Genomic DNA, 26,300 nt, shown 5'->3' on the forward strand with positions numbered 1-26,300 from the left:
ACTCCTACTTGGGCTTGGGATCAATTCATCAAGGATTTACCGGCGGAACGAGTTGAACTTAACATAATTCCTATTTCAAGTAATGTTATAATCGGCGACGAATTTGTCTATCTTGGGTTGCTAAAAATGACAACAACAACAGCCGAAAAATCGGAAACCGAGAGTCAAAGGAATCCCTGAAGGCTCCTCGCTGAGCTCTAACAAACTCCGATCCCATACGAAGTGAACAAATTCTTCATAAGGCCTGTAGATCTTGTGCATAAGATCTTATAAGGCCTGTAGATCTTGTATACGAGGATGGACGATGCACGACGATGTTTTTTCTCAATTTCAATTCATAATTTGATACCTCCCTCAGCTGATAAATTAACAACGCCAGCTGCAAACACACAACCCCAAAACATCACGCATCCTCCACCATGTTTAACGGTTTCTCTAGGATTCCGAGCTCCGATAAAATGTGGATACAGGAAATGTTGCAATGTAAGGTGCACCTGTTTTCAATTGTGTATCAATAACTCATTTGCGGCTGCAAATCACAGTCTCAATCCGGCTAGCGAGCAGACAGCATTCTTTCCTGATACTGAGACATTTTAGAAAGATTTTGCACGATACATAGGAAGAGCGGAAGGATGGAAGAAAAGGCTAACAGCGGTGTAATTTTGTTCTTAGGGAGCACCGGGTAGATTCCTGTATCTTTGCATGGCACGTACACTTTGTTATTTTTGTGCGTTGCCAAAGGTAGATTGAAGTGGTTAAGAATTGTACAATAATGATGTTGGAGAAATCAATATGAGGGGCTCAGAATGCAAGGGGTGTAAGTGACTTGATCGATTTCTCTTCATCAACAATTTATTTAGTAAATAACTCAACTGCAAAAACGCTCCAATTTAAGTTTGCTATAGAATCTGATAGATGAGGTTCTGACCTATCTTCCACATTGTCAAATACAGCTGGGAATGTATTTGCAGCTAAGTTATGACCAAAAGAGAGAGTCGATGTAGAGAAAACGATCAAATCACTTACACCCCTTTCATTCTAAGCCCCTCATATAGGATCGCCTGTGATCAGATGTGTCACCTGCGAAAAATGTTGTAGAGATTGCAATTTGTTTTGCTTGTACGTTACTCTCTCGATTCTTCAACTGCTCCTACAAAACCATCCATCCGTCCATCCCCTTAAGGTCCCTAATACTTTTTATCGAAGAGTTACTCAAAATTGTTCGATGCATTCTAGAGTAATATTCGAAAGGATAAAAGCTGATTTTTTTTATAACTTTTTACCAGGAAAAAAAACTTGTGTGAACTCAGGAGTGTCTTCGGAATTGTTGGTGGCTTTTTACGAAGGATTACGTCTTTCGGGAACATATTAGGGCTACACATTGAAAAACGAAAATCGTTTACACTGCGAAAATTGTCGTCCAATTTCGAGCGCCTATTGCACGATAATTTCCTGATGGATTTACGAGATTTTTGTATCAATCGGTTTGGGCAGCCATAACATTTTTTTCTATACAAGTAAGCTGCAGCTGCTTTTTTATTTGAAAGAATATGATTTCTCGTACAATTGTACTAAATGTTCCGAAATTGAAATCGAGATATAAGCGTGCTGCGGCGGCTCTTGTTCTCACAATTAATGCCCATTCTTTGCCTTAAGCATCAATCGATTCGGACACGCCGTAATGATTTAGTTTGATGAAAAAAATAATAGATCGATCATTTAATATTCGTGCCGGATTTTTAATACTTTAATATTCGAGCCGAATGTAAGGAATATATTTTCCAGTGGTGAGAACTGTGTTCTTCGGTGTAAACTGAAGATGAAAATTTGTTCCGCAACGGTTGCTGACGTCGCCACCACCACTCTACCGATTCGCACTTTCTGTTGCCGTTCTGCGAAAGAAGCTACATTGTATAATTTTTTGGATTATTTCTTTGGAAAATAATATTTTTGGGAGAGTTGGAGATGTATGTTTGCTATGAAATACCGAAAAACTACTTGGATATTGAATAAGTTCAGTGTCTCAGTTTCACTCCAGGCAGCGAGCAATCAACAGTACATGTTATTTTTGACAGTTAAGTTGTAAATTTGCTGAAATATAATTTTCATTGCTTCATTCGCGCTCCTCAGTGCATGCATTCATCCATGGAGCCTTGTCAGTGCTACCAAAAATTTATACTAAAGAATTCATTATTAAACTTTTTATAATGTCTGTTCTCGCCGGAAATAGTTATATAGTCCTACATTAACGCATTGTTGACGTATTCCGACCGCATTGGTCGTATCTCATACACCACCCTTAAACTTTTTTTAAGTGATTTCATGCATTTTTCGGTGCGCAATTCGTTCGAAGACATTTATTTTATTTTTACGATATTGTTTTCTAAAATTACACGACTGATGGAGATCGAGTTTCTGGCCACTTCACGATAACTTAAGCGATCATCGTTAGTTGTAGTCTTCCACTTTCTTCCGCCCACTTCCTCACACTGCGATCTGTAGCACTTCTAAGTTCTTCAAACTATTTGCCTATTTTTCGAATTCTTTTCTCATCAACTTCATATTATCGTATTATCTTCTTATCTTCTAAATGTTTTTCAACGATAAATTTACGGATATCTCCAAACGTCATCTGGTATGAATCGAAATGAATACCACAAAAATTAGAGATGACGGTGTCCATGATACGAACGCCTTGTTGATGTAGGAATACGGAATTATTTCATTCAATTCTCTATTCGAACAGTTTATTCGCCTCTAGAGGTACTTGAGAGGTACCATAGCAAAAGATGAGGGGGAAACTGTTGATTGGATGCTGACCCGCTTTCTAGACGATATGGTACAAAAACCTTAAAGCTTTTAATATAGTATTATAATTGATTTAAATATTCCAAATTCATACATTTAATAATAAAAAATATATTGTCAATCAATCGTTCTACAGGGAGCGTACCTCAATTTGTCCAGTACGGTATGGGATGTAAACCTTCAGATTTAGTCCTAATGGCTCCCAAAATTGATATTCTATCATGTGAGAAGTAGATTGATGATAGTTATAAAGAGTTCTACTTTCGAATCGTATTTTCCTGTAGAGATATAAACGAAAAGATGTTTGAAATACGTATAAAACTTTGCGATGAACCCCTTTTTTATATGTACGTACGTATGTGTGTATTTTGACTTATTCTGTCACTTGTTCTATGTATATTTTGATGTGCCATTTCATCATGAATAGACTGACACCTAACCGACGCCTGCAAATTGCGCAGAATACCTTGATTTTTACGAAAACCTTGATTTTTAGTTCGGGAAACTCATCGCGCTATTAGTCTGTTTTACGAATCGTCATGTGCAGGGTTGCCAACTATTTTCTTGAAAAATCAGGCAGAATGAAAAAAAATCAGGGAAAATCAGGATAGCTCAAATTGGGATGTCCGAAAAGTTCGTACCCATTTTTGAGAAAACAAAAGTATTATTTTTTTAAATTTTATATGCACACTGTTTTGCAATCAATTCAGGAAGTTCTGAAATCTTTCAGGTAGCCTAACAATTCTAAACATTTTCTAATTATGGAAGCTAATTTGTCCATTTGCGAGCAGTATTTGTGGGAATGTATCGACTGGTTGCTTGGTAGAAGCTCACACTGCAGAATTCCACTAAAATACCACCTGAACCAGATCATAATTTTTTTTTTCAGATGAAGACCGGGTCAGTCGGATTGTTTAAAATGACCCGTTTTCATCACCCGCCACTATTTGCATAAAAAAAATCGATGCATAGATGAAACGCACAAGTCGTAACGATTTAGGTAACCATGTTTCAACTGATGCACATGAACGGAGATTTTGAACATATGTAGTGAACCTGCTAATTCATTTGTCGTGTCTCACGGATCATTCTTGCAACTTCTTGCTTTACAAACAAGTTAATATATATTCTTCAAGAAATAAAACACTTTTTAATAATAATTACAATTTAATAAAAAAAGATGCTTACAACGTTCTTACTTCTAAAAATCTTGCACATCGATTGTTATACTTGGATGTTATTTGCTGCGAACATGTAATGAAATCTGTATCGCTTTTTTAACTGTAAATAATTTTTGGTCGCTAATATTCCTTTCATCGTTTCCGTTCCAATTCTGTATCTAATCTTCGTTTTATTGAGATTAAATTGCGAGAACCTTCGGGCACATGATTTTTATAGATTATACTTCTTTCACGTTAAATTCTAAATTCAAAAAATGTCGACACTGTACCTTCGAAAATGCGAACAGATAAAGTATAATCGAAAGGAAGAGTAAGCATTATATAAGCGCGGACCGGAAAGCTTTTAAATGTAGACTATTATGACAGTTCTCATACACAACCAGCAAAACTCCCAGTATATTTATATGGATTTTTTTCTGATTAAGCATAAAATAAAAAATCAGGAAAAATCAGGATCATTTTATAAAAATCAGGGAAAATTAAGTGTTTGTCAGGATATCAGGGAGCGTGCCAAAAAGTCTGGAAAATCCTGAAAAATCAGGAAGGTTGGCAGCTCTGGTCATGTGTCTACGCCGATAGGTCGCAGACGATTGAGGCCGCTGGATCAACGGAATAAAATCATTGAAAGTAGTCAACACTAAGTGGAAACAAAAATGCAAATTTCAAATAAACAACCGTGAAATTTAGTACAATCAAGATACTATGGAGCTATAAAAGGTAAATACTCCAGATGTAGCCTCAAAACAATAATCAATAATTCACAAACGAAGCTAAAGTGGAGAAACAACACACAAACTACGAACCGTCTGGCCTTTTGCTCTCCCGTTACTGCTATAACCATTTCGAGCTAATCCAATTCACCGGAGGAGAATGGGAGATCCCATTCTGGAGCACAATCTAAAACATCAAAATATTCACACTTCCCGCCTCTCCTCGACTCGTTATCTCGATTCACCCATACATATATTAGAGCAAACACATACACGCACACCCATCGGTTAGGTGTTATGAAAATTGGAGCGTAAATATTAAATGTTATTACATTGGAAACATAATTTTACCACCGCCCCTCTGCTGTCGCACACACGCACGCACTCTCGCCCCTTCGATGCCGCAGTCATCATTACCCGCACAATATCACCATCAACACTATCTTATTGCGCCATGAGTGGTTCCCGTCTGGAAACGACCTCGGGTACCGTTTCTCCGATATGACAGGCGAGTGGCGTTCTCATGGAGCGCTGTATGAGCGAAGCGCAAGTGGCAAAAAATGATTGTTATTTGGATGGCGATGTGATAATGTGGTGCCGATTATGACAGCATCTCGATGAAGCGGTTCTCTCGGTGGTGTCACTGATCCGATCCGGGGGTTAGTTCCGATTTCTCTCTCTCACACACTAATCCTCCTCCCGAGTGAATGAACCGCTTTCATAAATAGTGTACACTAAATCTCATTGTTGCAACAACTCGTTAACCTTCTTTTTTTTTCCTTTTCGCAGATTTTATCCAACCATTGGAGGCAACCAGCAAGACGACGCGAAGCACCAGCGAAACAAAGAGAGCATTATACAGGCTGTTTGCTGTTGCAATTTTACAATTAAGGCTGAATTATCATAAAGATCAGCAGCGCATAACGCGAGAGATTTATCAACACATGCCCGAGAGGCAGCAGCAACAGCAATAACACACCGAGCACCACGATGGGTACCATGAAAACGCTACTGCTATTGGTAGCGTTACTTACGCACAATTTGGCAAACTCATTTCCCCAGCACTACGATTACGTTATCGGGGGTAGTGCAAGTGGAACGGGTCTGAGCAGCGGCCCGAGCAGTGCAGGCAGCCTCGATACAAGATTCACCTGCCCGGAGCCCACCACCACTAGCGATTGCAGCTGCATGTATGCCAGTTCCGATTTTGAGATTCAATGTCCCGTGACAAATCCGGAAATAATTGTGAAAATAAAGCCTGGGATATATGCGCAAATTCAGTGCTACGATAAACAAAAGCTGGACCTGCTGCCAACACTTAACGTGGGTAACACCACCCAGGTTAAAATCATCCACTGCCCGCTGCCACAGCGTGAATCGATTCGTCACTTTGTTGGATTCCTGGGTGCGAAACATGTGAAAGATTTCTGGTACCAAAATTATGGCAAAGACCTGGGAGTCCGACTCGTTCGACAGCACTTCGAAGGTATGCAGGATCTGGAAAAACTCTTCCTCAGTTCGGGAATCGAAGATATTCAGCCGGATCTTTTCGCCGATTTGCCCAATCTCAAGTGGCTTATCCTTCGCAGCAATCACGTCAAACTGCTACACAACGTGTTCGACAATCTGACCAACCTGGTCATTCTTGAGCTCGGAGCCAACCAGATCACCGAGCTTGAACCGGGTCTTTTCAAGAATCAACGAAAACTCCGACACCTGAATCTGTGGCGCAACCAGCTTCGCAACATCACCCGGGAATCCTTCCAAGGGGTCGAGAGCCTCCAGGAGCTTGACCTCTCCGTCAATGCCATCGAATCGCTCAATCCGGACGTGTTCACCCTCCTGCCGGATCTTACCGTGCTCAATCTAGGCTTTAACCGATTCACTATCCTACCGGAGCAGCTACTGTCCGAAAACCGTAGACTGAAGGAGTTCAAGTTTGTCAACAACCAAGGTCCGATGCAAACACTTCCGGAACACTTCTTCGCCGGACTAGCACAGCTCCAAACCGTCGTTCTCAATCGGTGCAGTTTTACGCATCTTCCCGACTCGCTATTTCGGGGATCTAGCGAAATCAATCATTTGGATCTGAGCTACAATCAGCTCAACTCGCTGCCCGAGCTGCTACTACGCGACCAGTTGCGCCTACAGGATCTCAACCTTGCGTATAACGAGCTGCAGGAGATACCTGAACAACTGTTGGATAATACCCGTGAGCTTCTGGTGCTTCGTCTTTCCCACAACAACCTCTACAATCTTACTGCGTAAGTATAGTCATAGCTTTGAAACCAAGATTAAATCTACCTTCGAAGAAAACTGTCCACTGAAGCGGAACACTTTAAGAGAGAAGGCATCTTGGTGGAACAAGTAATTTGAAAAGCTTTGAAAACTATCTAGAATACTTTTCAACAAGGCAATGATTACTTCTAATTGGACGGATTACAAAAACTGTCTAAAAAAAATATAAAAAATAAATCCGTATATCTAAGAGAAGGGATTGGAAATTCACCTGTGAGCAGGTAGAAAGTTTACATGTTCTAGCTGCAAGGCTTCAAAAAGCCCTTTCTAAGGATCATACCAATGAACTTGGTAGTCTGAAAAAAGAAAACGATCAACATAAAAATAACTTCTGGACACGCACAGGTCTTTAATATAGCTCAATCCTGTCCAATTTGGAAAGAGATTAGAACTAAAGAAATGACCATGGAGGAAGTCGAGGATTGAATGGGCAATGGATTGCTTAAAGCCCTCCAGATTTCTCCAGCACTAGATGGGATTTATCCAATGCTGTCACAAAAAAGCAGGGATATCATTGTCCCTCTTTTGACAGAAATGTTTAGGGCTAGCACGATACTCGGCTACATTTTAGTACATGGCGAGAAGTCCGGGTTATATTTATTCCCAAGGCTGGTAAACGTGACAGAACGACTCACAAGACGAATTGACCAGCGGTACTCAATTTTTTATACATAGTGGTCACAAACACATGTTAATCATGGTGTCGCGGGTCGCAAAAAAAAAAAAAAAAAAGAAGGGTGGTGTTCAAGACACGCGACATTCGACGAACGAAATTCTTTACTACAAACATTTGGTAGCATTGGCAAGTATCGATGAATGAACGCTCTTAGAGAGTAAGGCAATAAAGCGCTAATTTAAGCAAATAGTACTACTCCCATACTGTTAGCATTAACATATACTGTTGATTGTTCGCTGTCTAGAGCGACGTTGAACACACTGAACTTATAGAATATCCGTGTAGTTTTTTCGTATCTCTTAGTAGAATTACACTTTCAATGCTCTCAAAAACAACCCCCAGTAACAGAAAATTCGAACCGAATTGATTGTATTTTGGTGGTATTGGTGACAGAAACCGCTGCGGGTTCAATTTTCGCATTCTGTTTTCCACCGAAGAACACAGCTCTCAATACTGGAAATACCTTCTTCACATTCGGCTTGAAATGCGCTGCAGTTTGACGCCACTTTTAACCTGGAAACAATGATTCAATTGTCGAAAATTTAATTGCCGATCGGATAAAAGTCATCTCATGAGTCATCCAGGCAGTGGATACGAGGCTTTACGAAAGGCCTTCCACGAACACGGGTATTCAGTTCAGTTTTCCAAACTGACCTGTTTTCAAGGTTAGAGGCAAAAGAACTGAGAAATTTAATCTCTACAATTCAAAACATCATGATCACCATCACCAATAAATCCGAACATATTCTTAAATTCACACGAGCTGTTTTCGAGCGCAAAAAATATAAACATAAATTTTATTTTTTTTTTATCCCATATATTTATTTTAGGCTCATTAGCATTTTATCTGAAACAGAGCCGAATTTTAATCGTGTACATGTCACATGGTTATCATTATCTATAATTAGCACATTACACAGTTGCCATTTGCCAGTATTCCTTCTATACCATTACATATGGTACATTCACACAGTAGCCATTTAGGCGTAAGAGTATTCTTTCTGTTCTTCTATTATCCAGTTGGACCACCGGACAGCGGAGACAGTTGATTGATCATTGTTGAGTTATTTATAGAACAGCAGCCCGATGTGTCTTGCAGAGCAGAGCAGTTGTATGGATGAATCGATCTTATTTCGACCGTGGATCGATCTCCATCGCTGGTGATTGTTGCGTGGACGTAGTTATTCTGTAACAACACAAAGATGGTCAATGAGGGCCCTGAGTTTTGAACTCACGATCGATCGCTTACTAAGCGAACGCGCAACCAATGTGGCTACGGAGTCCCCCATAAATTTTATTACTTGGAATATTATTTTCGAATACATCGAAATTTTCAAAATAATTCTTCAGTCGAGAGGACGAGCACAATATTAATAGAGCTTCTACTATCAGCTGATGAAAAGCATCTACTGCTGGCCAATTTAGACTTTTAAGCAAACAATTGAAACAATTGAAATACAGATACACTTATTTACAGATTTTTGGGATTTTAATAGTCGGCTTTCAAAGAATATTTTAAGTTTTTGGAACAAGTTTTTGGGTCAATAAGTAACAAACCTCACTCCACTTCGTTCAGCCGATATCGATATCTATCATAAATTCTTCCATTCTTCCTTTGCATCGACCGAAACCGCTGTGTGTGACATCAGCTTTGAGAATGACTACCGTCTGCTAACTGGAGCGAAAGTGTAACTTGAACGATAATGATGTTCTGAATTCTAGAGTTTTCAAAATTTCCCAATTATCAAAATATGGTCATAAAACCTGTTTCAGTTAGAATTTGGCCGCATAAAGTAGGACTTTTTTCAGCATAGAAATAACGTACAAAAAAAGGGAAGGTTGTCTTTTTGTAGGTTTTTAATTAACTATAATGGAAAAATACTTGAAAATTTTCCGTCAGCTGTTCGGAGGAATTCTCGAACTTTTCGTGTGATACCTCCCATCATTTTCTGCACAGTACTGCTGATAACCATATTCGCTATTTTGTTCCACCACTTTCCCATTTGAGCCAGACTTAAATTTGATAGAGATTTTGTGGTCCATTTTGGATTCTAAGATGGATAAGACCAATGTTACCAACAAAAATTTGTCGTTCGAAGCACTGCAGACAATGGGAGATTCGATACAAGTGGTCACTGATGCCAAGGGAGGACGTGCAAAATCTCTACTGCCAGCTAACCGCTACGTCGTCTGGGTCTTCGCGATTCACCTGTGGGGCTGGTCTGGATTTTCCACAACCGCACCAATATTTTTTTTGTCGAAGCACTTCTTGGATGGAAACAATACACTCTTAACTAGTTTTACCCAAAATTTTATCAGCCCCATAAAAAAAAATACACAAAATAAAGTGCTAGTACAATCTTTACTAACACAAAAATCTCTATTTCCAGTAAGACTTTCGCCTATCTGGATAAACTCACCGAGCTGTATCTGGACAACAACAACCTGCATGTGATCCATCAGGATCTGTTCGGCAGCACCAAGTCGCTGGCGAAGCTGTACCTGCAGAACAACCATCTCGCTTTCAACGATCTCAACGCGTTCGAAGAGACCGGATTCGAGGGCGATGGCACACCGTTCCAATATCTGGGCAATCTGCGGGTTCTCAATCTGCGCAACAACAGTATCACCACCATTTTCCGCGATTGGTACGTGAACACCCACCAGCTCGAGGAACTGGATCTCAGCTACAACAACATATCGACCCTGTCCTACTTCAGTCTGCAGTTCGTTTCGAAGAAAATCCATCTCAATCTAACCCACAACCAGATCACGGAGATCGACCTGAAGGAAATGGAACCCTTCATGCTGTCCCAGCCCATACCGGATTCGGTGGCGATCTATGTGTATGTCAACGACAACCCGCTGACCTGCAATTGCGTCATCTTTTCCTTCGTCCAGTTCCTGCAGCAACGCATGAACCAGGCCGTATATCGAAGAATCCGTTTCTCCGCCGACGAGCTTCGGTGTACGGAGCCGGAGGAGTTCCACGACGTGAAGGTCACTGAACTGCAACCCCAAGAATTGCTCTGTAATCTGGACCAACCGGGGACGGAAATTAGGCAATGTCCGGTGAACTGCAGTTGTTTCATCCGTCCGTACGATCGGGCTGTTATCGTGAACTGCACCGGGAAGGGTCTCTCCGAGATACCTCCACTACCGCAACCGACCACCTTTGGCTATAATTTCATCGAGCTACACGTGGAGGACAACAACATTACCAAACTTCCGACGGAGAATCTAACCGGATATGTGCAGGTTGCCGAGTTGTACGCCCGCAACAACGCCATCGTCGAACTGCTGCCGGAAAATCTACCCAGCAATTTGAACACACTCGACTTGACCCACAACCGGTTCGTAATGATGAACCAATCCGTCGTGGAGGCACTCAACAACAGCAAGCAGCTGATGAACCTGCAACTGTCCGGAAACCGCTGGCGCTGCGATTGTGACTCGTTACATTTCCTGAACTTTATCCAACAAAACCAGCGCAAGATCGGCGACATTGGCCAAGTGGTGTGTGAGAACGGGAAGCATTTCGCCACCATCACTGCGAACGATGTCTGTTACGAAGATATGACGGCGATCGTGATCGCAAGTATCGTCCTGTCGATTTTGGGACTGCTGATTGGGTTGTTCACCGTGTTGTACTTCTCGTACCACATGGAGATTAAAATTTGGCTGTTCACGCACAACGTGTGCCTCTGGTTGGTATCGGAGGAAGATCTGGACAAGGACAAACTGTACGATGCATTCATTTCGTACTCTCACGAAGATGAGGAATTTATTGCGGACCACTTGGTGCCGACGCTGGAGAAGGAACCGATGAACTTCAAGACCTGCGTGCATGTGCGTGACTTCATGCCCGGGGAAGCCATCTCGACACAGGTAGGTTTAACCCTTTTTTCTAAATCCCATGAAGAGATTGGATCTTGACTCCCGGCCGCATTGTTTCTTGCGAAGCCCACCTGGTCCAGCTACCCCTCGTTCGCTGAGTTCCTCTTATTCTTGTTCACACCGGATCTTTGCAGTGCTGCTGTCCGGCGTTTTTGCAACATACCCTGCCCATCGCACTCGTCCAGCCCTGGCGACTTTCTGGAAGCTGGGTTCGCCGTAGAGTTCATGGCCAGTTCGTGGTCCATCGTTCTTCTCCATACTTCGTTTTGCTGTACATCACCATATAATGTTTTGAGCACTCGTCGTTAGAAATACTTCGTTTTGCTGTACACCACCATATAATGTTTTGAGCACTCGTCGTTAGAAAACACCAAGTCGATAGCAAAACTATTAACAAGAAGAATTCCGTTACGGTCAATCCCTCCTGCTAGCATGTATTTAATCTTAGACGCATTGATCCCAAGCCCAAACAGCCCTGCTTCGTGTTTAAGTCGGGCATACAAGTCCGCTACCGACCTGATAATTCCCCACAAATTTGTTTACTATTGGCGATAGACGGCGAAAAAGGATCTGAAACAGAATGTTGTAGGCACCATTCAGGATCATGATTGCACAGTGGTTCCCACAACCCAGCTTGTCACTTTATTTATAGATGGGGCGGATCTCCCCATATTTCCACTCCCCCACCCCAGTTCCAGATCCTGACTATCAACGGGTGTGTACACTTTACAAGTTTTTTCGGACCTCGCTTGGAAAGCTCCGCTGTGAGATTCATCTTTACCAGTTACTTTGTGGTTCTTTAGCAGGTTAATGGCCTCCTCAACTTCACCCATCGTAGGAGCTGGTACGTCATCGTTGTTCACTGCACCGGTGTAGTTCTCATCAACGCCATCTTGGTCTCCTGTCAGCGCGCTGTTCAGGTGTTCATCGCAGTGCAACCTCCACCTTTCGATCATCTCGCGTTCGCTCGCCAAGATGCCTCCTTCCTTGTTCCTACACATTTCAGCTCGCGGCACAAATCCAGTTCGTCTACCCCCGGTAACGCAGCTTCAAGACGCTACGAGTTAGTATGCAGCAGCGCTCGGTTCCTTCTGATTCATCGTAGGTGGTACCGTAGTGTGCGCTGATGCCTTATATTATTGACTACTGACAGTTTGGAACGCAGTTTGACAATAGTCAGATAATGGTCTAAATTGACGGCCGGTCCTCTTGGCCGACCTGAGCGTTCAAATCACCGATGACGATTTCGATGGCGTGTTTTGGACAGCGATCGTATTCATGTTTTTGCTGCGCGTCGAATTCTTCTTTATCGTCATCGGTGCTAACTGTTGTATCCGGGTCTTTCAAAACGGAACACGTCTACTCCGTTTCGTTTCAAACACCTTTATAAATGACAATTCTCCCTATGACTACTATGATCTGGCTCTATACATTTTTGTCACTACTCGGTTGCTTATATGGTTTCACACTAGAAAAGTGTGTTAAGTACAGGGTCTCTCAGATTAAACGCTCGCGCAACGAATTTTTATAACTTCTACAAAAGTGAACCGATTTTGATTTGAAAAAAACGAAAAAAAAGCTTATTTTAGGACATTTTCGACCCCTTTTTTCGATAACGCGTTTTAAACGGTGAACAAAATTCTTCAAGTACAACTAAAACATTGCGACTTCGATGCTGTTAAAAATCCGAGTTATTTCTTCTTTAAATTCCTCCCAGAGGAAGTAATCGACAACGAAAAATGTTGAAATTCTTACCATAAGAGGACAAAGTTTCATTAAGGCTTCGGTTCCTCGAGTAATACGATTTCACTAAAAATAGACGTTCTTTTAAATTGTACATCTTGGAACTAAAAACCATCCGATCAGACTGAACGAGTAGCCGAATATTATCGTCCCGAAGTGGGGAATGCAGTGTTACCATCGACGGAGCGAAAAAAAAATTATAAGTAGCTATTCGATTTTTTGCGTAAGCGTTTAATCTGAAAGACCCTGTACTTCTCTTCATCCCTCAACTTCTCAAAATGAATCAACACTATTTGCTTGAAAATCACTCAAATACGTAGGTTGCTTCTTTTGCCTAAATGTTCTTCGACGGAAAATAGCTAAAGTTGGATGCGACCTTTTGTTCTTCGATTGGTCTCTTCACAACAACTTTTTCACCAGATTGAAAATTACTATTTCTTGCATGTCGTCTAACATCAGCGTATTCTTTGCTTTTCTGTTTCTATTATCTTTCTCTGTCCTTCACCTCCTCCAAAATTTTGCCGGAATCGACCAAATAAATGGGAATTTTTGAATTCATCGCTTCTGAATTGAGGTCCATTATTCGTCTTTGGGCTTTTCGACATCCCAAAACGGCAAAATGGCCCATGCAAGGCTTTAAATGTCAAACTTGCAGTGGTTTGTTTCAGAAAGACAATCTCTATGAACCGGCTGAAATAATCTACGATGACCAAAAGATTATCTCCAGATGGCAACGGTCCGACGAAGTCTGCAGACAAGTTCACCCTTGATTTTTCTGGCATATTTGTGGATTTGAGAGGTTCCGGTGGGTCAAGTCGAAGTCACAGGAAGGGTGGGTTACATACTACTCTACACTAGCTAGATACTACTCTACACTTGTGCACCTGTTTATAACATTCTATTCTCTTGTAGATCGCCAAATCCGTGGAGGATTCCCGCCGAACGATCATCGTGCTGTCGAAGAACTTCCTCAAGTCGAGCTGGGCCCAAATGGAATTCCGCACCGCCCATCTCAGCTCGATGGCCGAGAAGCGGGTGCGCGTGATCGTCATTCTGTACGGTGACATTGGTAATATCGACGAGCTAGATGCCGAGATGAAGGCCTACCTGAAGATGAACACCTACGTCAAGTGGGGTGACCCATGGTTCTGGGATAAACTGCGCTACGCAATGCCCCATCCGCCGACGGTGAAGGGACTCAAGGGTAAAAGTTTGATCAAAGGTCACCTGAAAAGTTCCGTCGACGACAGGCTGGAGCTCATCAAACCCATCCCCGTGACACCACCCGCACTGACAACCCCACCGGCCGAAATGAATGGACATCTTTCGGCTCCGTTCACCATCTCCAACGGAAAGACGACGACGATCGGAAATGGCTACCCGGCGAATGGACACCATCAAGCCACAATGAATGGGCATGTGAACGGACACATCAACGGGGCCTTCATCATCAACAGCAATGCCAAGCAGAGTGATGTGTAGTTGGCAGCGGAGACCGTAGTAGCAGCAACGCACGCTGAAACCAAACAAACCGTCAGATTGGGCTATGCGTGAGATTAGGAACTACTTCGATACAAGACGAGACAGCAATTAATCGAAATGTGATAACGCAAACAAAACGGACGCGCGCATAGGTATCCGACTGTGCGCAACATTTGAAAACGAGAGACGAAAACTGAAAGCACGAGGATCTCGAAGAACTTTTTACTATCTCCAAAACTGAACAATGTCCAAAGGAAATCTTAGAGCTTCTATAGCACCACAAGTTAGGACCGTGTACAAGCCTTCTGTAAATACAACATACTTATTTATTTCTAAATCTCTCACCTGTGCATCTTTTTAAAGACTAAGAAACAAACAAAAAACACGTATAGTTGAACCTCAAATAAGCAATCTTCATTTAGGTAGATGTACTCGTCGCAATTAGCAATTATCTTTTCAACCCCTTCCTTTTATTGTCTAGTGTAGGTTAAGTTTGTTGTTTTTATAACTCAACTTTGGAGCACCGCTTTCGGGTGGGCCAAAGCACTATTGAAATAAAAATGAAAATAGCTGTAACGTTAGGTGAGGTAGCGAATGAAGTGAGAGAGATTTATTTTCTTTATTTAGACTTATAGCCGGACAAATGACTGTTTTGCTGTAAATAAGGACTAGCGATAGACGTAAGTAGCTCGTTTGAAACACACTGAAAAAACACGTATCTGATCTTATCAACAACAACAAAAAAGAAAGAGAAACAAAACTAAACGCGAAGTTTGAAAAACTGTAGATGGAATAAATATGTAAATTTTTAAATATTCAAGGGTTTGATTGAAATATCACTCGGATCATTGCTTTTTTCATTGACTTTGAAAACAAAACGTCAACGGGCTGTCTAATAATGAACAAATTCATTTTTGCACTTCTATCGCGCAATCATTTAGCGCCTGGCTGTGATGGAATCTTATTTATTTTGATTAATCTGTCAAAAGTTACCGAAAAACACTCATTAAGATTGTTCAATAAATATATTGTACAAAATATTGTTCCTAACGAATGGGGGCAAGCGAGAGTCATAGCCATTCTAAACCGAATGAACCAACTTCCAACCATAACTCCCTCAGGTCGAGCGCATCCGCAAGCTTCTTGAAAAAACTAGAAGTGGATTATATCTGTGATATAACCGCAAAGTGGACGTAGGACTACCGTTGACTTAGCAATCAATAAGTAACAATCATGTAGCTTGTAACCTGATATCCAGGTTGCCTTATGACACACTGGGAGAGTGAGTCAAATGCCATAGAAAAAACATATCGCACTCACACAACAGAACAACAGAACATACCGCACCTTGGCTGGGACTAACCGGAGAGATAACTGAAGGTGCTCAGTTGGTATAATTCATCTCCATTCTCTCGAGAATACCGGTACTCATGGAGGAAGCTGGTCTCTCATCTTGGAGGATATAAAAGGAGCCTACACAGAGAGATGGGCTCTCTTATTGCTGGAAAGATAGTAGATACCAGCAAGCTGCACGCGCACCAAATGGCTGAGTAGCCACAATAGCATCAGCCTTCTTCCCTCCTGACCACGCTACGCCATATTATGGAGAGGACCGCTTGCCTCAGCTCGAATCAGCCAACCCGGAGACACTACACAATTTTACATACATACACATGCGCTGAATAAATATTGTGAGTATAAATTTTTTGATTATGGAGACTTTAAACTTCTACAGTTCATTCGAGCCCTGAGAAGGGCCCTTGTGGAAGAAAACTGTACTTCAAACTCCTTCTCCGCCTGTCTTAAAAAAGATATTCCATCGTCGTTCAATGCACGTCAGCAAACCGAGTCCGCTTCCACCAACATCAAACGAAGATCTTTTGAAATGAATTTCCGAGCGGACGCCAGCTTATGTAAGGATTTGTATAATTTCAATAGCCTGTTTTCAAATCAATTTTCAAGCTATTGAAACAATTTTTCGAGTCATGAGGCAGCAATCATATAGCTCTTGGTCATGTTATCTTTTGTTTAAAATGATTATCATACCATTTCGTTGATTCGAAACAGAATCATTAACGCTTAAAGAAGGAATGGATTTCTCCTCGGAATTACTTAGCACAAATAATAACCCACTTCCCAACAATTGGAAACGTCGATCGATCGCGTTGTTGGTGTGGTGAAATATCCACTACATCAAATAAAAAATTTCGTATTCTGCATTATAAAATCCATAGTCAATTGCACCCATCTGTATCGAAAAACCATTTGCACGTCATTTTTCGCCAAATGTTCCGTTCAGTCCGGCTGCAGAAGAGAAATGGAATTGGGAAAGAAGAGCATAATGCATAGGCATGTGAACGTGACCTTCCTTTTCTCACATCGTAATAAAAATTGAATTGATTTACATTCCAATTTAGTCTTTAAACTTCTTCAGTTCGTTCGCCTCTAGCCCTGAGAAGGGCCCTTGTGGAAAGAAACTCTACTCCATACTCCTCCTCCGCCTATCTCAAGAAAGACAATACATTCCCGCTCGACGCTCGCCGGCAACGATGTTGCTCCGATGACCACCAAACGAGAAGTGATGGATTTCGGTTCGGTTCGGTTTTGAATTAAAGAGACTTTAAACTCTGAGAGTTCATTCGTCTCTTAGATGGATTTCCGAGCGGGCGTCAGCTTATATACGGTTTTGTATGATTTCAATTGCCTGTTTTCAAAGCAATTTTGAAGCCATTGGAACGATTTTTCGAGTCAATAATTAAAAACCATATAACTTTTGGACATTTGGTCTTTCGAATGAAGTGATTAGCATACCACTCCATTCAGCCGGCAAAGAGGTGTTAACGTTCGAAACGAAACTTTGAACTTACATCCCGGTACAAATGAAAGACGTAGTTTTACATAAAAATTCCGACGTTTAGACGAATGGATCGAAAAGAATAATGTTTCATTGGACACGGGAGCCACACCCAAAAACACGATAGATCGAATTTCCATCTGCGGAGCCAAACGGAGAGAAACCGACCCATTTCTCAAACGAATAATGACTGTGGATGACAGATGGGTGACATACGATATTATTGTGCGAAAAAGTTCGTGGTCGAAGCGTGGTGGAGCAGTTCAAACGGTAGCCAACTGCTCCACCAGGACTAACGGCCAGGAAGGTTCTACTGTGTATTTGGTGGGACTTGATAGCAATCTTTTATTATCATATGCTTTCGTATGGCCAAACACTAAATTCAGATCGCTACTGTAAACAACTTGACCGTTTGAATCTAGCAATCGACCAGAAACGGCTAGAATTGGCCAACAGAAGAGGTGTTCCATAAGGACACAAGGTCACACATGTCTGTAGACTCGCCAGAAACTCCAGGAACTTGGTTGAGAAGTTGTAATGCATCCACCATTTAATCCGGACCTGGCACCTGGTCACTTGTCTTGAAGTGGTCCTCTGAAACTTGGAGACTACAACCAATCCAATCAGGTTTGGCAAGTTTACTCCACCAGCTTCCGGTCATTGATGTTCTACAATCACTCACCGTCTCATCGTCTAGTTCAATTTTGCTGGGCAGATTCAGCCTTAATTGCTTTACACTCAACAATTCTATTGCTAATCAAAAGACCTGTATTCTAGATTTTGTGTTAGTTAATGAAAAAAATCATATGTGAAAGTTTGCAATGCAGTTGTGCCATTGATCGATCTCAAACATTATCATCCCACACCGGAACTTGCTGTTCAAGTGCATCTTTCGACAGTATTCGGGGATCTCGTTGATCTGCAAAGCATTGACTTCGTTTGTGCTTCGATTGGTTCGTGAGTTACAGCATTGAGAGTGAAGCAACTTTTGTTATTGTGAAAAAAATGGAAAAATCACAAATCAATGAAAACGATGGCAAAATTGCTTCCGCATCCACCGTATCCTCCAGAACTGGCCCCCAGCGACTATTTTCTGTTCGCAGACCTGAAGAGAATGCCCGCTGGCAAGAAATTTAAGACCGATAATGAAGTGATTACAGAAAATGAGGCCTATTTTGAGGAAAAACCCAAACAGTACTATACAAATGGTAAAAAGTTGCAAGATCGCTATAATCGCTGTATCGCCCTCAAAGGCAATTATGTTGAATAATAAAATTGAATTTTACAAAAAAATAGTTTTACTGTGTTACCTTTAGAATTGGGCAATTTTGGATCGATTTTCAGAAGATCGATCTTTTCCATTTCGATTTCCGATTTTTTGAATCGATTCATTGTACCCGTGTTTTTTGTGACCCTCATTCTGAAAATCAAACTGAAATGCCTTTGATGTTTGAATAGAAATGTGAAATGTTTATTTCATGTTGAAAGAAAATACAATCCTTACATAGAATAAGTAATATTGGTAATATTAATCGATACAGCAAAGATCGATTCTTTGGTACCGATTTAATCAGCGAATGCGCCGTTTAGAAAATCGATCCATCAAGATCGATCTTTTTCTAAAGATCGCCCAATCCTAGTTACCTTTTAAACTTTTCAGTCGAACTGTTAGGTTCCCTAGTTGTTGGAAATTTTCTATCATATTTCCAGTGCCCAAAAAAGATGGTAAGGCTGACATTGGAAACTATCGTGATACCACGTAATTTTTTGCTACCTCGAAGGTATTCGAGTTGTCACCTGGTTCAGATCCAGTCTGTTTGATCGCACGCTGTGTGTCAAAATTTGATTTGAATTATCTGAAACATTTTCCAACTCATCTGGAGTACCACAGAGAAGCAGACAGTGTCAAGATCTACATGATCATAAGGAATATGCTGGATTGTTTGGAGCTTCAAAGCATGTTAGATCGATATTGTTCACTGGTGTGATCTATTTTGGAGTCAAGTGTGGTCCATGTCACACCAATTGGATTGCCAGGATTGAAACAGGGCAGCGGAAATTTCAGTGGAGAGATCCGCTCAACTTGCCGTCGTACAAGGATCGTTGCCAACTTCTCGGTCTTGACACCATTGAAAAACGACGATCTCAAGCATTTTTATGTTGAAAATACTGAAAGTAAAAGTTGATGACCCGAATACCCTTGCCGAAATCATTTATTATGTACCAGAGAAAAGACTGTGAAAGCGAGATTTCTTAAGACGCGTCCACATTACGCCGAGCGACCTTGGCCGCCCGGTAAAGCCGACTAAATGTGGACGTACCGCCCGGTCTTGTCGACGTGCCGAAAACCGGCTCGAAACAAACCGAACCCAACCCGAAACAAGTGGGTCCGGTTCGAGAAAGTCGAACCAAAACAAAACGAAGTAAATTAGCGTTGACGACATTGTGCTTCGTGTGTTCGTGACGGCTTCGTACATTCGATGGGGCTTCGACTTCGTGCACCCGATGTGGCGTCCACATTACATAATGAACCGAATATGCCGCTTGGTACAGGCCGATCGGCATCATTCGCAATAATGTGGACGCGCCTTTATAGCTTGGTGCACGAGATGTAGAATATGCACAACATGAACCAATTCGATATATGTGTAGTATTTTAATGACAAATTTTCAGCTATTTGATTTTTACTTTACCACTAGAACGTTTCAACAACGACTCGTGGTTGCACTGTCTGACCAAAAAGCGTCTTCCACAAAAAAAAACAAAAAACAACATCTGATGTGCCAAAGAACAGCGTGCTCCCAATGTTGATTCCATCCGCGATCTTGGAGTGACCATCAACAGCAAATTAAGGTTCAACCAGCAACTTCAACGATATTCACGCAAAAGCGCTGAACTCTTACCTCGCCGATAGCTTGAAGTAGTCGAACGCAAAGCTTAGTGAAATTGTTCATCCGCTATAGCGTTCTTTCAATTCTGTGAATTCCCTGCAAAGTGAAAAAAGTGCCGTACTCAAGGGAACAAAGGAAACAGTCATCTTAAGAGAGCTGTTGATTGACTTTTATCGCTGCGTCATTGGCATCACCATTGCCATCAATACAGTTATCATACCACCGCTAATAGAACAGTTAATGAGCATAGTAAGTATAATTAGTATTAGTTTATGATATATATGAAAATAATTGGAATGTAATCTGCTGTATAGAAATGGCAGAAGGTAGGGGATCTCCTGACATGGAAATTTCCAATTCCTTTCACAACCGCTAACTCCCTCGACTTCATCTTCCAATACTGTTGTTTCCGTTCCCGTATTAAGGTCCATCCGGAAAATGCACCTGACCCATTCCATAAGATCGTGCAGCAGAAAAACAAGGAAAGTTCAGGAAAATAACAAACATAAAAATTTGTATAGTTTTCTGCAATACGGTAAAATTCATATAGAATACACCTTTTTTATTTTATGACGTGACAGCCTTGTGAATCCTGGTTTTCGCGCAGAGCGTGTTGTCATGTCACAAAATGCATACCAATATTTGCCCGTTTTCTTAAGAACTGAATACACTGGAATTTACGTTCATCTATTGGTGACACATCAGACAACAAAGTTCATTTGAAGTTTTGAAACGCAAATACCACCTTTATGTTCTAGAGTCAGAAACCGCAAAAGTTCAGGTTGTCGCGGCACAAAAGTATGTTACTGGCAATAAGCAAATTGAACTATAAAATATTCTCCAACTGATGTTTCATGTCGGAAATTTTCTCAATTCTACTTTGACATCGTGCCCTTTTGGAAATCGTGTGACTTACACATGAAAACATGAAAAAACGTGGTTTTAGTGGGTCGGAACGTATTCACGTCACGCTGGAATGGGTTACCTAACCCTGTCCCTTTTTTCGGCTGGACCTTCCACTTAATTTCATTTAAATCATGATAGATCTGGCAAGTTACACTTCGGTGACTGAGATTCGAAAGATTGGACCGAACAAACTACGCGTTGTTGTTGCTGATCGGAAGCACGCTAACGAGATCGCTGTCGAAAAACGATTTACATTGGAATACACGTCTACATTCTTTAAAGTGAGGTAAATACCTCTGCATTGTCAACTTGTATTTGCCTCCAAGCGTTACGGTTAGTCGCAAGCAAAAACCTATTAACTGATAAATGAATGTTATTAAATTTAAATTCTGAATATTTATTTTAACTTTGCATACTTGCAAGTAGATGAAAACATATTGAACAGCAGTATGCGCTACTTATAGCTTTCAAAATTTCGTATTGCGCATAGAAGAAATAATAGAGCAGCCTGAATTCAGATAATTCTCTGTACAGAATAATTTTCTAATTTTCTGCATATTGAAAGAACTTCGGTATTGAATCAACGATAAATCCATTTTTTTCCCAAAAACGAATAAAATTTGTCGCCATGGAAGCACATCCCAAACAACTTCACTTACCTGATTTATGACATAGCTTTCATCCGGCTCACAAACTACACGCATATTCACTTTCATAAATCCTGTGGAAGAAACGAAAAAGAAACCGTTTTAAAACCTTCATTAGTTTCTGCTCAGCGCCCCATCATCCTCACCTCGCGTTCGTTCGCAGCTCGCTTCGGCCACCGCAAAGTACACGTTCACCGAGTGGTCCCTATAATCCACCACGGCGCTAACGATCTTGTCGCAAATCTGGATCTTTCCGTCCCTCAGTTCCTGCGAAACACTGTTTTTAGCCGGGCGCACCGAAATCTCCCCCCTTTCGAATATCTTCCTAAAATCTAAGGTTTCACCCGTCTGGTTGTTGGCTACCTCACAGCCCTCGGCCCGGAAGGCAACGTCGAAACTAGGACAGACCGCACTCGTGGGCCATTCAAATCGATAGTGGCAATCGTGTAGTACTTCTTGCAAAATCGGTGACCCTAGACCTTCGGTCGTTCGGCAGTAGAATTCAATTTCGGTGGACAGTTCAGTGGAGTTGTCACCCGGACAGATGTCACCCCGGAGGTACTTGAGTTGCGCTCTATCCCCAACTACGGTTAGCGAAACGTCCGGATAGCCGAGCGAAAGTTCGTTCGTTGGGGTGGGATCATTTGGGCCTTGGATCGCTAGACATGCAGCCGAACCACCCGGACATCCAAGGCCAAACTTCGGCAGAAGGGGTCGGCAAACGTTGAGGAAAAATTTTAACCGCTTGTCTTTGGCTATTGCCAACGTGTCGTTGATTCGTGCCTCATAATTGGCTTCCGCCGATATCAGTGAGCTGAGATCTACCTCGTCGTCGTTGGAAAAGTTCATCGCTAGACAGGAAATTTCCCTCGTGCAGGCTAGTTCTGTTTCCAGCTGTATTATAAGCTCACAGTTGGTGTTCTCCACCAACTTGGGCGGCGCATACTCTCCTTTGTCGGTTTCGCACACGAATTCGATTTTTGTGGACCATCTCTGACCCGATGGGTTGCAAATCGACCCGGAGGTGTAACGGAGGAACGGTGCTCCGGTGATGTTGTACAGCAGATTGTCGTTGATGGCTCCCAAACTCATGGCTTGTGTGTTGTTTTTTGTGACTTGACAAGCTCCGGATTGGTCTGCAAGTAGCACCAAGTATGAAGGATCAATATAGCAGCAAAAAAACAATAGTGAATATTTGAAATCTGTGCCGAGTTCCCTTCTAACTCGCATTACAAGCTTTTAGAAAGCAAGCATGTAAATGGAGGCTTAAATCGTAGTCCATTCCGTAAACTGAGAATCCCTGTTTACAGAAACAGATTCTTGAATTTGGGAGATAACGAAAGGAACTGGCAATTTTTGCCAGGAAATATTTTATATGACAGAACAACTCACTCTAGCCAACTTCAGTCGTATGACAAACAACGGTGATACGTTGGAAACCTGAAGAGAAGCGAAACATTGCATCGAAAGTTCCACCTCTGTGTGATTCTCCTGCCATCCAGTATGCATCAGAATAGACGCTCCGAAGCAATCAGTCATTTTCCAATTGGGAAGTAATTAACACCATCAACTAAAAGGAAGGACCCGAAAAAAGCTGTTCAACTACATCACTAACAGAAGTGATAGTAAAGCAGTAACAAGTACAGAAACAACAACAGCAAACGAGTTCTAATTCTCCTGTCGCAACCTGAACGAAAAAACCAACGCCTTGTGTTTATGATTCGCTCTTGTAGGAACGTATTTTATTCCACCTCTTACCAAGTCTGGGGTTAATACATCAGTTCTTCACACAACTGTTTTTCCAGAAGAGTCTCCGCCGTGGAACTGCAAGTTCAAACTTCCACATTTACTCCGGAGAACCATTCTCGTGCTATCGATCCAGCACCAAGACATGCAATTTTATTCAGTTTAACCACATCGATTTTCGTACCGTCTTGTGCTTTCGTATTTTTGCATCACATGATATTTTCTCATAAGTTGTGAAAGGAAGATTAAGGAGATGCAGAAATGTGGAAGAACAAGAAAAATAATACCGTTAGGTGGAGTGTGCTTGTGTATGATTTAATCACACATATATAGCTGGTACAAATGTTCGCCAATCGCCATTGGCAGTGTATGCGTCTAGAAGAAGAGATGCATTATGTGCATTTGCAGTAGGGACGCAAATTTCTACAATAGGTATGCAAATGGGCGGTTTGTTTATTGTTCTCGCGAGAAGATTCGATGCTTTCTAAAGTAATATACGAATTTAACGCATTGTTTTCGGCATCAAAATGCAGTAAATTTCAAGTCGGATAGGAAGAAGATATTTTAAAGTGGTGAGAGCTGTTGTTTTCTTCGGTTGGAAACTGAAAATGAAAATTCGTTCAACTGCGTTTAGTGCTGCATAGAATAATTTGTGGATTATTTCTTAAGGAATGATGTTTTTGGGAGCATTGGAGATATAATTTCGGTAAGAGATACTGAAAAGCAGTGGATACACAGCGAGCGAAATAAACTAATGTTAATGCTGAGGCTGAGAGTTTATTTGAAAATATCTGTGAGTCGTTATTTTGAGAATTGTTTGCTCTTAGTGATCTCCGATAATCGTTCGATTAATCGATTAATCGAATACTTCCTACAGGAATCGATTATTAATCGAACGAATACTGCATAACCAATACAGGTCGGACTCGATTATATATAGTCGACCATTTTTTTCAACAATTATTTTCAAATCCTATACATAATCGAATCTCAAGAAAACAATTTTTTCATTAATGTATGAATGTCAAACATTAATAGAAAAATAGCTTTTTTGTGATTCGATTATGTATTGGATTCGAAAATTAACGAAAAAAAATCAATCATTATCTTTGACGCTCCCCTAAATGCCGTCAACGCGAATCGAGCTTCGTTTACGAGTCTAGGGGAGCGTGAAAGATAATAATTAATTTTCAGGCGGAATGAACACTTTTTTGATTCCAGATGGCTCTCTAGAAAATGAGAAATATTACTAACTAATTATTTCTCTCAGTGTGACGATTAATCGATTAATCGATTATTTGGAGCGATTAATCGTATCGAATAACAAACTGCTGAAAAGTATTCGATTAGCTGATGAACGATTAATTTCAATAATCGGGGATCACTATTTGCTCCAGCCATTCTCAAAGCTCAGTGCAAGCATTCAGTTTGCTCACATTACATCTGCACTGTATAGAACTAGAAATGATGCAAAATAAAGCAAAATAATTAACTATGTATTCGCTGCTTGTGTTTCGAAACGTTCCTCACTGGATCGTTTCTCGCAGAAATGTTTGCATCAATCGATTGAATATGTTATTACAATAAAGTAAATTCTATACTTTTGAAACAAACTATTGAATATTTTCAAGAAAGCTATGAAAGGAACGCACCATTTGAAGTTGCCAACCTCCCATTTTTTTCCTGGATATTGGATATTGGATATTGTTTTTTTTTCAAACATGCCAGGCAAATAGCCAATGGCAAAAAAATCCAGTTATCAAACATGACGTTAATTGATCTAATTAATGTCATAGAAAAAAGGAAGCATATGGATGGATTTCGGGCCAACTCGACCAGATGTTGGCATGACTTTCTCAAAATTGAATGAAATTTTTTGGGCGTGAAGACCTTACCTAATTAAGTAACTTGGCATACTTAGTTTTCCGAAAATTTATCTAGACTAACATATGGAAAGGGCCAAATATTTTTGACCATTTTTTATAAAAAAAATTTACTCGAAAATTGTAAGTCCTACAAAAATGTGATCCATGGAAGAGTTTCATGAAAATAATTGGATTTTCAAAAAAAAAAATCTGAAAATATATTTTTTTAAATCCTACACTGAAAAACATTGATTTCAAAAACTAAAAGTCAATTTTCTCAAAATTGTCATCTTAAATTTTGATTATTTTTTTTTTTTGTGTTGGATAATTATGTGCCCTACAACTCTTCCATACATCGCAACTTGTGCATACTTAAGGCAAAAAAGGTTTTCTAACAATTTTTTTTCAATATTTTATTGATATTAAATTTATTTCTTATTTCAGCGCAGAAAGCCAACCCAAAATAAAAGAATAATAATAATAAAAATGTTGGATTAGTGGTTTAGAGGTCTTTATTTCAAATTAAATGTAAAAAAACTTATGACATTCTTGACATTAAATTCATTTTTATTCTTCTGATCTTATATCATGTACA

General features: G+C 40.8%; 2 protein-coding genes across 9 annotated transcripts in view; one reads left to right on the forward strand and one right to left on the reverse strand.

The window, feature by feature from the left end:
• LOC129763361 (protein toll) overlaps nt 1-15,610 on the forward strand; it is a 116,293-nt gene extending 100,683 nt beyond the window's left edge. For both annotated transcript variants that reach the window (XM_055762343.1, XM_055762344.1), the window contains 3 exons: nt 5,489-6,963; nt 10,064-11,561; nt 14,226-15,610. In XM_055762343.1, the coding sequence (XP_055618318.1) occupies nt 5,690-6,963; nt 10,064-11,561; nt 14,226-14,795 (3,342 nt within the window). In that variant the 5' untranslated portion in view covers nt 5,489-5,689 and the 3' untranslated portion in view covers nt 14,796-15,610. The remainder of the gene's footprint in view (nt 1-5,488; nt 6,964-10,063; nt 11,562-14,225) is intronic.
• The window catches only part of LOC129763363 (cation-independent mannose-6-phosphate receptor), a 251,516-nt gene that overhangs the window by 215,715 nt on the left and 9,501 nt on the right, over nt 1-26,300 (reverse strand). For all 7 annotated transcript variants that reach the window (XR_008740896.1, XM_055762348.1, XM_055762351.1 and 4 more), the window contains exons 4-5: nt 22,241-23,230; nt 22,107-22,168 (exon numbers count right to left, since the gene is read on the reverse strand). Coding sequence is in view for 6 of the 7 variants with exons in the window: in XM_055762348.1 (XP_055618323.1) it covers nt 22,107-22,168; nt 22,241-23,230 (1,052 nt within the window). In the remaining variant the exon portion in view is untranslated. The remainder of the gene's footprint in view (nt 1-22,106; nt 22,169-22,240; nt 23,231-26,300) is intronic.

This window comes from Toxorhynchites rutilus, chromosome 1 (genome assembly GCF_029784135.1).
Source record: "Toxorhynchites rutilus septentrionalis strain SRP chromosome 1, ASM2978413v1, whole genome shotgun sequence".
Taxonomy (NCBI): Eukaryota; Metazoa; Arthropoda; class Insecta; order Diptera; family Culicidae; genus Toxorhynchites; species Toxorhynchites rutilus.